The sequence below is a fragment of the Tenrec ecaudatus genome, chromosome 2 (assembly GCF_050624435.1).
Source record: "Tenrec ecaudatus isolate mTenEca1 chromosome 2, mTenEca1.hap1, whole genome shotgun sequence".
NCBI classification, from domain to species: domain Eukaryota; kingdom Metazoa; phylum Chordata; class Mammalia; order Afrosoricida; family Tenrecidae; genus Tenrec; species Tenrec ecaudatus.
Genome location: NC_134531.1, coordinates 136,298,432 through 136,312,114, shown reverse-complemented (window position 1 = coordinate 136,312,114; position 13,683 = coordinate 136,298,432). Strand labels below are relative to the sequence as shown.

The 13,683-nt window shown below is 36.0% G+C and overlaps 1 protein-coding gene across 3 annotated transcripts in view; it reads left to right on the top strand.

The window, feature by feature from the left end:
• The window catches only part of RAPGEF6 (Rap guanine nucleotide exchange factor 6), a 221,702-nt gene that overhangs the window by 160,168 nt on the left and 47,851 nt on the right, over positions 1 to 13,683 (top strand). For all 3 annotated transcript variants that reach the window (XM_075541509.1, XM_075541508.1, XM_075541510.1), the window contains exons 16-17: positions 3,500 to 3,740; positions 11,425 to 11,582. In XM_075541509.1, the coding sequence (XP_075397624.1) occupies positions 3,500 to 3,740; positions 11,425 to 11,582 (399 nt within the window). The remainder of the gene's footprint in view (positions 1 to 3,499; positions 3,741 to 11,424; positions 11,583 to 13,683) is intronic.

Genomic DNA, 13,683 nt, shown 5'->3' with positions numbered 1-13,683 from the left:
TTCGAGGACGAAGGTGTGCTTGAGCTAGCTGTGGTTCTCAGTCTCCTGACATACATGGGCTCTACTGTAGTACTCACTGTTTTCCTGCGCCGATGTAGTTCAGCAGATGTTTTCTGAATGCAAATCTTGATTTTAGCCCCCAAAAGTATTTTCACTTTTATCATCAGCTTTTACATAAAGTCAAATTTTTATTTTTAAGTGAAATTTTTTACATATAAACTGAAAGATATTCTGAAGCTCTGAAAGACAATGCTAAGAATTGTCATTATTTTGAAGGCAACTCCCACCACCAAAAAACAATAAAAATTAAATTAAAAACCTCTGCTTTTCAAAAACTTGTTTTGGATTTGCTGATGTAATGATCATTCTTCTGATTGAAGCCCTGTAAGTGGGACAGTTTTTACAACTAATTACCAAACTATTTTTGTTATGCTGGGTCAGTTTTTAAGGTGTTTCTCGTTTGCTTAAAAGTCCTTTGTTTGGGAGGGAAAAATGAGGAGCTGATACCAAGGACTCAAGTAGAAAGAAAATGATTTGAAAATGATGATGGCAACATATGTACAAATGTGCTTGATACACTTGATGTATGGATTGTTGAAAGAGCTGTAAAAATACCCAGTAAAATGATTTATAATTTTTTTTAACTGAAGGGAAAAGAGTCCTTTGTTGAGAACCCCTTCCCTCGTTGCTTTTGTTCATTTCTGAAGCAACAGAGAAGATCACAATTTTCCGTGGTTGGGTTTTCAGTGGGTGTATTTCTAGACATTGAACTTTTCTTCTGAAGTGGTGCATAGTGTACTCCTGAGAGCTACACCTCATGGTACACAGTGTATTTGACTTGACGGCTCATGTGGGTGAGAACCTTTAAAGTCTGTTTTCAAGAGTGTGCATGTGTCACTTTGACTCTAACCCCCCCAGGCACTATCACATTTCCAGGAAATTTATCTAATACTTTAGCATATATAGTCTTATAATGTTGTTTACTTCTGGTATTTAAAAACATACATTTAAAACAACAGTAACAAAATTCATGTAGTACTAAATGAAAAACATTTTTATCTAGTTCACTGTCATTCAGTCCATTCTTGGATATAAAACTGCCCTGTGGGTTCCGAGACTATACCAATTTACAGGAGTAGAAAACCTCATCTTTCTCCCACAACGCTGCTGGTAATTTTGAACTGCTAACGACGAACATATAACCCACTAGACCACCAGGGTTCCTGGTGATGAAAAATAAGTGATATATTTTCCTAATTAGAATATGAAACTCCTAATAGTTTCTAGCTACATAGCCATAGGCAGATTTATTCTTCTTTTTCCTGATTTCAAGGACATGTAGGTTTGTTTTTAAATTTTGCAAAGTAAAATAATGCCTAACAAAGAGGTTAATTGACATACATGCTCTCAAATGTTTGTGCCTTCGTTAAGGATAAAATAGTTCACCAGTCTTAGGTGGTTGGTGAAAAGATATCTAAGATAGTTACTTAAATTATTTACTGTGTATACTAAGCTATAAGCCGAGTTTTTCAGCACATTTTCTATGCAATTTTTGTGGTAAAATTAGGTGCCTCAGCTGATATTGGTGCCAGCTTATACTCGAGTATATACGGTACTTCAGATTGCTATAGTGAATGCTCATTACGTACCTCACTTTACTACTTTATTGAGCCGCATATACCTTATAAACATGAGCTGGAAGAAATTGTAATATATTACCAATTCCGTACTTTTATTTCTGGTAAAAGTAGGTTCAGAAAAGCTTTCCCACTTTGGTAATGACTAAATTTTGTGTCATTGAGCCGTTAGTGTTTAAAGTGTGACTCCAGTTATCACAATATAATAAGGAATATCATATAAATAATTGAATTTAAATGTTTCTATAAAAGTTGAATTGATGAAAATTTAGAAACCCCTGTACTTTGTAATCACACCTACCCTTTTTTCTGCTGTGACTTGCTTTTATCACCGTTTGTCAGCATTAGAAGTGTGTTGTTAGTTGTCTTTAACTCATGAAAACCTTACACGTCCAGTCTTGTGCTGATATATTTGGGTGAGTGTTCCAGGTCTTGTGTCAGTTCATCGCATTCACAATTTCCCTGTTTGTTTGTTTGTTTGTTTGTTTGTTTGTTTTTCTGAAACTCCGCCTTACCAGTTATGACGGCTTTTCTATTGATAGTTCTTTCCTGTTGCTGTGTTCAAAGTAGACAATACAAACTGTCACTAGCCTCATATCTAAGAAATACTCTGGTTTCAATTCTTCTAAGACTGATAATGGTTGTTTTATTTATTTGTTTGCAAACGAAGAAAAAAAACCTCACTGCCATTGAATCAATTTCGATTCAAAGCATCCCTACAGGACAGAGTAGAACTTCTCCTGTGGGTTTCCAAGACTATAAGTCTTGATGCAAGTAGAAAGGCTTACCTGTCTCCTGATTTAAATGTACCAGTTTTGTTATATTCCTTTTTCACTGCCCACCTGCAAGTAAGTTAACTGAAAAGATCCTGGCTCGGGTTAGGCACATTTTTTTAACCTTTTACTGTGACTTGAGTAAAGGCTTACAGAACAAATTGGAGAAAAGATTAGTCATCAAAGTAACAATTTTGCTTTTAAAACTTTTAAAGTCACTTGCAGTACACTTGCCCAATATAGTTATGTTTTTATTTCATAGCTGTTGCTTCAGTAAACATTGACTATTGACACAAATGGAATGACATTATTGACAGCTTCAATTTCTCTTCCTTTTATGATGATGTTTATTGATCCAGTTGTGAGGATTTTTGTTTTCTTTGTATTCAGACTAATCCATAGCAAAGGCTGTAGTCTTTGACCTTCATCAGTAAATGCTTCAAATGCTCTTCATTTTTAGCAAACATAGTTGTATCATTTCTATGTAGCAGCTCAATATGTCTTCTTCCCAACCTGTTGCTGCATTCTTTTTCTTCTGAGATCATTTGCCCATCATACAGATTAAAAAATAAAGTGAAAGGGTACAAGTAAGCTACAGCTTTTTTCCAGTTTTGAACCACATAGTATGCTCTGTTTGTTTGACCAGCTGCCTCTTGATCCATGTTCAGTTTCTATAGCGTGCACAGGTTCTGTAAGAGCACAATTAAGTATTATGCAGTTACCCTTCTTTTTATGTTCTCCACAATTTGTTGAGGTCCCCAATGCCAAATGCATTTATGCAGTTGATAAAGCACCAGTAACTTCTTGCCGATGTTCTCTGATTTTGGTCAAGATTCGTTGGGGACAGCAGTGCTATTCCTTGGTTCATATTTTCTTTCTGATCTAGTGTAGGCTTCTAGTATAGCCAGGTGCCCCCACCCCCAAAAAATGAAAACTGGTAAGAAATGGGCATAAATTTGAAAATGCTTAATGAATTGTGCAAGGCCAAGTAATAGAAATTGACTTTGTGTATTCTTGTATTTTTTTTAAATAGGTAAAAAAAAACGTTCTGTGAGGAAAAGAAATGACAAATTTTATTTGTTTCCACAGTGTTCAAAGAATTACTTAGTCGGTCTGAGCAGGAAAAAGCTGGTGTTCCACATATTCCCAAAATTGCTGAGAAGAAAAGTAATCGCCATTCAATCCAGGATGTACCAGGAGATATTGAACAGACATCACAGGAGAAAGGAAATAAGAAACTTAAAGCAAATACTGTTTCAGGTGGAAGAAACAAAATCAGGAAAATTTTGGATAAAACACGATTTAGTATTTTGCCTCCCAAGTTGTTTAGGTGGGTAATGCCAGTCACTGTCGTGTAGGACTTTTTGTATTAATAGTTAAATGCTAATTTGGGGATCATGGGAAGTAGATGGAGGTAGATAGGCATTTTTTTTTTAATCCTAGCCATCATGAACGTGTTAAGTACCGTATATACTCGAGTATAAGCTGACCCGAATAACAGCCAAGGTACCTAATTTTACCATAAAAACTGCATTAAAAATGTGCTTGAAACTCGGCTTATACTTGAATATATATGGTAATACATAAATTTGGAAGAATGTATTCTAAACACCTCCCCCTAATTTCTGTGATGCTAACACCGTTAAGTTTTTCAAATAGTCTTTCATTAACCTTTTTTAGAGAAAACTCAAATAGTGTGAAATCGGGTTTTCTTCCTTTTGGACCATTTCCATTTTGGTCATTTCCCTCATCTGCACAGTTGGATGTCGTAAATCTTGAGGCACGTTCGCTGGTACCAGTTTTGTTTTGATCTTTTCCTTTCAGGGGCTATTTAGTCACTCTTAAATTGTAAGGTTTTCCTTTTTCCAGAATAGGCTATCCCCACAACTGAGTAAAGTTTCTTGAGAATTCGATGTAAATTAAGATTTATAAAGTATTGATAAAGCCAATCCTCTCAAGTTCATGATTGAGAAAGATTCTAGTTCATATTCTAAGTGTACATTTTACATTGTGTCCTTCCTGAAGCTATCAGAAGATTTTCATCAAGTGCAGTACTTAAGACATGGCCAATACTTGAGTATTTATTAAGATATTAAGATAATGAATGAATCAATGAAAGAAAGAAAACTTATTCAAAGAAGTACTTATGGGGCTTTTGATAAGCTCCCTGGCTCATGCCAGGTGTTAAAGAACTAAAAAAAGATAATGTGTCTACTTCAAAAACATTCCTTTCAGGAACCCTTACTGCGGCATCACATTATTATTATTATTATTATATGCTAAGCACAATGGGCAGAGCTGAAAGGATGACTAGAGTCTAACAGCCTACGAGGCAAAGTAGGCCAATGGGAAAGTCCTCACATGTTAGAGTGATTATTAATGTGTTAATGTGTACATGCGTAGTAAAATAAGTAGGGGCTATTTCTTTTGCCTGCCTGCATATAAAGCAAGAAATAGATAAATACTATAATGTGAAGGATTTTTAATAATATTGTCGATACCGATTTTATCATGCCGTGGTGGAGCCAGGAACAGCATACGAAGTGATAAGATTTCTCTTCTAGGAAGCTCTCTCTGAGAGCTAAGGGAGTTGCTTGTGATCAAGGGTGTCATATAGTACACATTGGCGATTTGTTCGGGGCAGGTTCGGAGGCGACTTAACTGAAGTTGGTGTCAGCTCATCATTTAAATAATTTAAAGTCTCTTAAGATTTCTAGGTCAGAAGATGCTCCTCTTTCTTATTTCTAGTCATGGAAGCACATTTACTTTCATTCAGTTGGGACGGCTCACGGAACTGTGAAATATCCCTAACTCTGTTGTTGGTCACTCATTTCTGGAAAGTTTGTTGTTGTACTCCTTCCTTTTCTGTGTAGCAACGCTCTTCGATGCAAGTGGAATTCTTTAATATGGAATAAACTAGTGTAACAGCTACACATCAGAGCGAGTAGGAAGGGGGTTTAGAAGGCGCCATTCCACCTTGAAGAGGTTGCCGACAGTTGGGTGTGATCAGAACTCTCCAGGCACAAAGGAAAAGAGAAAACCCTGGCAGAAAAGGGAGAAAGATCATGAAGGGAATGTCTCAGGCAATAGTACACTGAGTTCCACTTCCAGAAATTTTGGTAGATTTTGTCTGGAATACACTATTTTTTAAATTGGTTCTTATTTTAAACGATTGCTCAGTTGGGATATAACCTGTATAATTTAGTTGTATCATCTAAAAACAGAGAAGGTGTGATTTTAGTTGACTTTAGTTTTTTGATAACACATTCCAACCTGCCAAACCCATTTCAGAAATTGACAGCAATATCTGTTTGTGGCTTCTCTTTGGGGAGGGAGAATTGGTCATGCCTTGGATTCTGCCTTTGCTTACAACAAGAGTCATGGAAATAGAGGCAGGCATTCAGGAGCAGTCAATTGGATATTTTCAATCATTATTACTTTATATTGTTACCCAAAAAATTAAAGCTTTAGTAGAAACAGTATAACTTACGGTTGGGGTTTTAAAATTTTTAGTATTTTTCATGTATTAGTCAACCAACTTTTTTGAGTCTCTTGCTTTCTGCCAACAGGAAATTGTGACCTGTGACTACAAACATGACTAAGAATGTTGCCCTCTAGAAGTTCATATTAAATTAGCCATCTCTTCTACAGTGTTTTCTCTTAACTGAAATACTGAAAACTTTAGCCATGTGAATCCCCCAGAAGAGATGATATTAATGGAAACTGAATAAGTTTCTGGAGCCTGCTTTGTGAGAGAGTGAACTTGTCCTTCTTGCTCTCAAATTGGCTGTTCTCCTTGTGGAGGAATTATGTTTGGCATTAAGTCATTTGAAGTTCATCCAGCCAACCTCTTTAGCCAGGTAGAAGATTATGTATTACACTCTAGATAAAAAAGTACTCTTTAAATCAGTTAGACAACATCACTAAAACTTTAGTAGGAAAATGTTCAGCATTGATAACAATCAAGGATGTGATGTGCAGTTTAAGTTTTATTTACATATCCTCAATTCAGTAATTCCATCAGATTAAGAAGAGTTATATAATCATCACAGTCAATTTTTAGAGCATTTCCTTTTTTTGTATTCCTTGTTGTTAGCTCCCCATCTCCCCTCCCCCCCAACCTCTCCTGCCATACCAACAAGAAAACATTAATCCAGTTACTTTCTCTATCGATTTCCTGTCCTGGATTTCATATACAGAAAAACATACAAAACAAACAAATAAACTAACAATAATAACAAAGTGAAACAAAAAATAATGCAATAGAAAAGAAAGCAGAAATATTAAAGAGAACAAATTTAAAATACATCAAAGGGAAAACAAATGAGTAAGATTACATTTTAATTAACCACATCTTCCATAATCAACTGACAAGACTCCCTGACAACAAGCTAGTCACATCCTTCAACTATGGCCAGACAGGCTTCACCGGACATTTCATCTAGATGTGAGCCTGCAAATGGATTTGGGGTTTCCACGGTCATCTGTAGCTTTCTGCAAGCCAGATGTTCACAATTTAAGTTCTGACACCATTCACGCCTTCGGTTATGGATTTGTTATTCACTATCCTTGGATCCTACAGGCTGTTGTGCTTCTTCCGTGTGGACTTAGTTGATGTTTCATTTAGATGGCTGCTTATTTGAAGACCCCAGAGGCTATTATTTCCCACAGCCAGGCACCATCTGGTTTCTTCACCACACTTTGCTACCGCACCTATATCTTCAGCGATCTCTTCATGAGGGTGAACATCAACCCAGGACCATGTCCTAAGAACGAATTGTTCTTAGATTGGGGTGTGATGTATAATTTAAAATAAGATGCTATTTGTTTCATCAAAGATTATCAAAGACCAAAAATAGGTTAATATGGCATAGATGTGACAGATAAAATATATCAATTCTGATTGCTCTGGAGTATAAAATAAAGGTAGCCTTTCCAGAAAGCACTTTTTTTATTAAGAGCTTTAAAATGGCCGTACTCTTAATTCAGTAATTTCATTTCTATGACTAAGCAGTTGAAGATTTACATGTAGGCACTCTTAGTTTTCTATTATTGGTTATAAAGCAAAATTGGAAACAATCTACATCTTCAACTCTTAGGTTAAAATAACTAGACGGAAAAATATCAAAATGTTGATATTGTGTAAGATGTGTTTTATAGATAATCTCCTCCCTCTTCTTGTCTTCCTATTTATACTTTTAGTTTCTATGTTGATTGCTGATCAGTTTTTATAGTTTAAAATTTTAGGACTTCGGTTTTAAATTTTCTTCAGGATCCTCTTGTGTGCTGGAGATCTGTGGGAGGGGTCTGAAGAAGAATGCGATTTGGTCTCATTCGTTATCACTTTTTCACTGCCTTTGTCACCTCTGTAAGAGTGGAAGATGGGCTGTCAGGAATTTCTTCATAAGAGAAGAGCAATGAAAGACTGTAAAGAATAAACAAATCATTGAAATAAGAAAATCCCTAATGATGAAATTTTTAAATATAAAAAATGTCTGAAAACTAAAAATGAAAAAATTTTTATTGAATTTTAAGAACATCTGTAAGCTCAGACATATCAATGTGATTTCTACTGGCTGAGACTATTTCACAATTCAGGAAATCAGATCTTCAATTTTTCTCATCCAGGTTTTTTGTTATTCTTATTTCTTAATCATAGTTTGCTTAAGTATCATCTTTATACTTTTCATTATATCAACTTTAAAATAGACTGCCTTGCTTATATATTGAAATTATTTTTCACCTCTTTTTGCTATTATTTCTTTGTTTTCTTTTAATACTGAGATCATTTGTATTTGTATATTGATAATATATAGGTAGTTTTTCTAGTTTTACAATATGAAACTAAATTATACTTTTATTATGACTAAATTTAGTTAGAGAATAATTAAAGGTATTTTTCAAAATATCTTTTTCTGTTCCTGCATCACCTTCTCAGGAGACTGTTTTGGTAAGATGTGATATAATTATTTACAAATAGGCTTTATCAATTCAGCTTCCAAGCAAGCATGAATATTTTGCTTATTAAATACTATTTCATATCATAGCATGGATTGTACACATTACTATAGTTTTCATTGATACATGATCACACCTTAATTACCATTGATTTATAACTGGCATTATATTAGTTACTATTTAGTGTCATATCTATTGATTATTAAAATGTAGAAATAATGTTAAATACATCAGTAAGACAGAAAAAGAACTTTCTCTTCTTCTCTACTCCAACTTGAGGTAACTGATGCGGTTAACTTTCATGAAGAATTGTAAAATTTTAAAATTCCCTCGTTTTTGATCGTTTGTAGGACTACTGACCTCTAATCTTTGGCACCTTGATTGTTTAGATTCAATTACCTGGCTTTGTCCAAAATTTGTGTGGGCTCATCCTAAAAAAAATTCCTTAATGATTGCTTTTTAAACATTAAAAACAAAAAACCTATATTTTCTATGTAATTTCAATTATTGTCAAATTACTTACAAAGTTGTGATTTAAGTATCTCTGGCTACCCCTCCATCTATATTTCTCATACTTGCCCTGAAAACATTCAGTGCTTATCTCTAGGTCTTCAAATCTATTACAGATATTGGCCTAGCCTAAGTACAGATTACTTAATCAAATTAGGTATTTCCTTTGCTTTATCTGTCAAATGTTCCCTATGAAAAAAACATTTCCTGTTTCTGTAGTACTATTCCCACTCTACTCTCTCTTTTTATAATTATAAATTGTTTTTAAATATATGTTTACTGTTCTCCTTTCCAGGTTTTTACTGTTGCCATTTTATTTTTGGTAAAAGTCTTTCACGTTCTTCCTCTAAAAAATAGGGATTCTCTTGTGCTTTGTTCGCCATGTACATTTTCCCCTCTGGAGTCAGTAAAACATTATAATTCTGTCATAGTGCTGTATTCTGGCCACTCTTTAAATTATGCCACTTCGGTGCCAAAATGTTGGTCTACACTTTCAATTTTAATGACATGGTAATTTTCAGGATTGCTGGGCAAGTCCAGGGAAATAGCTAGCATTAGTCTTAAAATACAGATGAGGAAACCAGGGTCAGGAGAGAAAGAGAGAGTTGCCTGAGATCCCATGGCTAACAGCCCAGGTCAGACGGCCCTGAAAACTTACTCTTACAACCCTAGTCTCTGCTCTCTTTCACACCCTCCTGCTTTCCCTGTACCTGCGCTCCCACTCCCTGCCTCGTGGGGCCTCTCCTTTCCTTGTCTCCCTATTAACTGTCCTTTCGCCACGTAATTGTACATCTTGCATAGTTTTTAATTTGCCTGAATCCTCTATTTTGCCCCTAACATATTCTAAGTATCCTTATATTATTTTTTAAGATTGTACCTTAATCATTGCCTTGATAAAAGGTAAGTATTCTGTTACTGTTTGTATGTGTAAGAGAACTGGGAAGAAGGCTGCATTGCATCAAATATAGATAGGGATTAATATTATTTGAAAGCATTGCTTTTAACATAAGCGCAACTCTCTTAGGTTGATAATATTTTTGGTTGTTAATGCTGGTAGAAGTGTTTTTAGGGGGATACTTTAAGGTAATTAAGGTAAATTTTTTGTTTTCTTTTCCCCACCTGGTCCTTTTTTTATTTATTTTTTTGTTTGTTTTCTTTTTATAGGGATGTTTTGCCTTACGTTTAAGGTAAATTTTTTGAGGTATATAAAATTTAAGTGACAATTGATTTTCTTAGTTTTTGCTTTTTTCCCTTAGATGAATTTAGAATTGCTTTTGTTAGCATGTCTAAAGTATTTAAAACCCCCAGATTAAAGTCGCTGTCACCGAATTGGTTCCAACTTAGAGCCAACAACCGCATAGGACATTGTAGAACTATCCCAGTGGGCTTCCGAGTCGGCAGCTCTTTAGAGAGCTAGAAAGCCTTTTCTTCCTTCCTTGGAGCAGTAGGTGTTTTCAAACTGCTGCTCTTGCGGTTAGCAACCCAGCATGTAACCAGAACACACCCCCATGGTACTTGATGTGCTTAAATATGGCCATTTAACTAATACTTGTTTTCTTTAACCTTTAAAGGGAGTGAATGTGAACAAACTTGCTTTCTGTTGGAGGGTGGGGTTGTGCTCTTTCAGAATGGTCAAATAATTTCTCTCGAATTAATGTGCTCTTAGAACGAAGTTTAGAGATTATAGATTTTTTCCCCCTTTCTGTTTTTGTTGCTTGCCCTTTTCTTTCTCCTTTCCGTTGGTCAGTGAGCCTGGTGTAGTGGACTAGAGCTTCTAACGGCAAGGTTCGTGGTTCAAACGTACCAGCTGCTCTGGAGGAGAAAGGAAGCTGGCTGCTTCCATAAGGATTCGCCGTTTTCTTTTGTTACATACTGTAGGTGTTCTTTGTTGCTCTTCTCTGTACCACCGTCCTGCTAGCTTTCTCCTAGTCTTGCTTTTTTGATAGGCTGTTAGACCATTCGAATGTATGTTCAAAGACTTATCATTTGGTAGCTTGAACTTGGGTTCACTGATACCTATTAATGCCATATTTTAAATTTGTGTAAAAGGTTGCCAAGGGTGTCTGTATGTGTGTGTACGTAAGTATACATCATGCTTCTTAAAAGTAGAGGACCGTAGAAAATGAAGACCCTCAAAGAAGGGAGATTGCCCCACTGATTACAGCAATAGGCTCAGACAGCAACCGTGATGAGGATGGGATGGGACTAAGCAGTGTTTGTTCTGTTGCTACGTGTCAAAACCAACTTAGTACCTAAGAGCAACAATAATACACAGTGCCTTCAGAAGCTGACAGAGCTCAGGTTCTCTAAATGCACAGCTTTAATTTCTCTACCAAAACCATGAATGTAATTGTTAAAAGAATCTTTTATTACTATTGTCATCATTATAGATGTCCTATTCATTTTTTTAATGACTAATATTTTAACTTAATTTTCAAAGTCACCGCTTTGGATTGGTCCTATTATGATTAAGTACAACAGAGAACAAAAATGTTTAATATTAATACCACAAATGTTTTGACGTTATCTGTGACATTCTTTTGAAGCGATGGAGGCCTGAGCCAGTCCCAGGATGACAGCATTGTGGGGACAAGACACTGTCGGCACAGTCTTGCTATAATGCCAATCCCTGGAACACTCTCTTCCAGCAGCCCTGATCTCCTGCAGCCTACTACCAGCATGTTGGATTTCTCTAATCCTTCAGGTAATTTGTGTATGTGATTTTATATAGCCATATTGGTTCCAAATGAATCAATGAGTCATAAGTACAAGAGCTAGATTTTTTAAAAATCATTTTATTGGGGGCTCGTACAACTCTTACCACAATCCACACATCCATCCATTGTGTCAAGCACATTTGTACATTTGTTGCCATCATCATTTTCAAAATATTTTCTTTCTACTTGAGCTCTTGGTATCAGCTCCTCATTTTTCTCCCCTACCTCCCTCACAAACCCTTTATAATTTATATATTAAATTTTTTATTCATGTCTTACACTGACCGATGTCTCCCTTCATCCTGTACATTAGAATTTAGTGTAAAAAGCTAAAGGAAAGACCGTGCCTTTTAGTCCTAGGTAGAAGGGCACTTCATCATGAACTAAACACTGAAGAGGAATCACCCCTGACCACAGTCACACAGCAGAGGGATAAAAGACAATACTCTACTCGGTGGGAGATTATTTTAATACAAGCAGCCTCACTACCCCTTCTCTTTGGTATTTAGAAATGTCTTAGTAATTGTCTAAAAGCAATGATTTTCCCCTGATATTTGAAACTGAAGTTGTTCATGCATTTTTGTTCATACTTTTTGTGAGGCACCAAGTTCACATTTCTGCCACCTTCTCATTGCCACCCCATTGTCCTTTAGCTGTGTGATCCAAGATTTTGTTATACTGAAGAATAACTTTGACTTTAAAGGGTTAGTTATATGTCTTATCATTTGCAAGGCCTGAGGTGGCTTTCAATAAAAGATGACATACAGTTGAAAACTAAAATGTGTAATCAGAACTTAGGAAAAAATAGATTTCCACAAAGTCAGTTTACTTGTATTTCAACGTCACTCTTTTTAAAATACTGTGTTTTACTGAAGATTTACAAAACAAATCCAATTTCCACTTCATAATTTTTTTTACAAATTGTTTCCTGACAGTAGTTAGAGTTTTCAGCATGTCAGCATTTCATGATTTCTGTTCTGTTTTCTCTGTGTCCATTGACACCCTGTCCCTTCCCCTCTGTGCTTTCTCCTCTTTACTTTGGGGAAGCGTGGCCTTATGCAGTTGATTGTTTATGGAAGTACCGTACTCACAGACAATATTGTTTATTTTATATGCCAATCTATTTGGCTAGAAGGTGACCTTCAGGACTAGGTTCAATATCAAGTTGAAAAGGGAACCTTTGGGCAATAGTCCAAGAGTTCCTCTGGTGTTTTAGTGCAGTAGTCCTGGCCTTTTTCCACAATCAGAATTTAATTCTGCATGTTTCTCCCCCACCCTTGGGCTTTCTCTTATGTCTCTGGACAGCATAATTTTTTTTTTTTACTCTTGGGATTCCTGGCAGCTAATATAAAAGAGAGGGAGACTCCACCAACTATATAAACCTCATTACTCGAAAAGGAGAAAATATAAAGTATAGTAGAAAACTTCATATTGTATTATAGCAACTTAAATAAAATTACTGCTGCTTAACATAAAAACACACACTCTGGTGCAGTTCATCCTGCACATTGTTTTTTCTTGGAAGTAGTTCATTTGTTTCATAACCACAAGAGGCTTTACTAAACCTGATACTCTGTCTTTGACACAACCCCGTCTGTGGCTGCTAGCATTCTTTCTGGAACAAAGATCTTAGTGGATCATTGCTTTGCTTAAAACTTTCCAGTGATTTCTGGATTAGTCAGAAACAGTCCCTCTCCGGTTATTTGATCAGAAAATTTAATTTAAAATTTTATACCATGGTATATTAAATCAAATTTAACCCAGAAGGATACGAAAGCCAAAGAATCAGATAAGAAAAATGCAGACCAGGTTCAGCATTTGATTTGTGAAGGGCATGTCCCTACCAGAGTTAGGAAGTGTTGCTGGAGTGGTAGAGGAACCAAAAGCCCACAGGAAGAAAACAGACAGAAGCAGTCCCTCCTTGCTTTAGCCTTGCAGTTAAAGAGGGAGCATGCAGCACCCAGTATTCCCAAGCAGTTTCCTATGCAAGTACTAAGCAGGCCAAGCCCTGCCCATCTTCGGAGATCAGACGAGATTGGGCAAGTTCAGGGTGGTGGTTGTGAGAGGAAGACCCTCTAGAAGATGCAA